The 1422-nt window shown below is 30.9% G+C and overlaps 1 protein-coding gene across 1 annotated transcript; it reads right to left on the bottom strand.

Annotated features, from left to right (window-relative positions):
- Positions 1–223: 223 nt before the first annotated feature.
- LOC105316203 (leucine-rich repeat-containing protein 40-like) lies at positions 224–939 on the bottom strand (the record flags this gene model as incomplete). The annotated part of the gene is made up of 2 exons (XM_011411020.2): positions 224–451; positions 676–939. Coding segments are annotated over 2 exons (370 nt in total), but the record flags the coding sequence as incomplete, so codon positions are not given.
- Positions 940–1422: the final 483 nt, after the last annotated feature.

The following is a 1422-nucleotide window of genomic DNA, read 5'->3' on the forward strand; positions in this document are numbered from 1 at the left end:
ACTTTGAAGATAAACCTAATTGTCTATCAAGAAAATTTGAGCTAATTCTATTCTAAAAATGGTGCCAAAATTACAATACTTAACTTTTATGACATCTTTATATGTAATTTTCACTATTAGTACCATCACTATTACATATTTCTATTATTACCCAATGTTTGCTTTTAGCAATTTTTGTTTCATGGCTCCCATTGCAATATATTAGATAAAAAATATTTCTTATCCATTTAAAATTTATAAAGTAAAACACTAAATTACATGTATTTGTACCAGTTACACTCAAGAGTTTTAGTTCAACAGGTCCACACTCCACAGTATATGCATGTACATGTACCTGTACTATTACTAAGTAGGTATCCTGTCTCTGAGATACTCCAGTAAACTAGCAGTACCTTTTGCCAGTACAGCTGGTCTTGGATTACGAAATGAATTACCTCCCAACTCCAAGTGCCTACAGAAAAAAGTCTTTTAAAATACATGTACAAAATAATTAGAATTTTAGCAACAACAAAATTAATTATAAATTTTAGACCTGCAATTTGGTAAAAATTTTTTGTGAAATTCGATGGGAAGGCTACAATATTAATGCATTAAATGTTTCCAATAATAAACTCCCATCAATTAGTCTATACAATAATAGACCTTCACAAAATTAAAAAATATATATAAACTCACTTCAGCCATTGAACCAGTCCCAGTTGGGGTGGTACCTGTGATATGTCATTGTTGCTAACATCAAGCGTCATTAAAGACCTCATCTTTAAAAACCCATCAACATTTAGGAATGATATTTGATTGTCACTGGCCAGTAATGTCTCAAGACTAGGGCAGTCATAAATCACATCTGGTAGTGAGGAGAAACGATTGAATGATATAATGAGAGAACGTAAACTGGAGCAAGAGGAGAGAGATGAAGGTAGATCATCTAAGAGATTCTTTCTATCAATAAGAAAGAGAGTAGAAATAAAAGTAGGTCAAAATGACCAGGAGGGTGTTTTTAATCTTTATGACTTTTTTTATGCATATACATGTTCTTATGTTGCATAGAAAATTTGAATTCATTGGCATCAAAATTGAATTTTTTATGAGTTTTTTAAAGTTACTCAAAAATCGGGTCAAAGTCCCTGTAAATTTTGCCAAAAGTGACTAGGTAAGAATTCTCCATTTTAATAATTTTTTCTGATACATATTCATGTTATCATGTTGCGTAGCAAGTTTCAACTGATTAAAATCAAAATTGGATTTTTAAAATGAATTTTAAAAGTTACTCAAAAACTGGGCCTAAAGTCCCTATACTATAGTACAGGGATTTTGGTGAAGTTTGGCCGAAAATGACAAGGAGAGAACTCTTTGTTTTTATATTTTTTTCTGATACATATACATGTACTAATGTTCCCTAGCAAGTTTGGGTTGATTCCAATT

Source organism: Amphimedon queenslandica, unplaced genomic scaffold (assembly GCF_000090795.2).
Source record: "Amphimedon queenslandica unplaced genomic scaffold, v1.1 AMPQUscaffold_3579_Cont24428, whole genome shotgun sequence".
NCBI lineage: Eukaryota > Metazoa > Porifera > Demospongiae > Haplosclerida > Niphatidae > Amphimedon > Amphimedon queenslandica.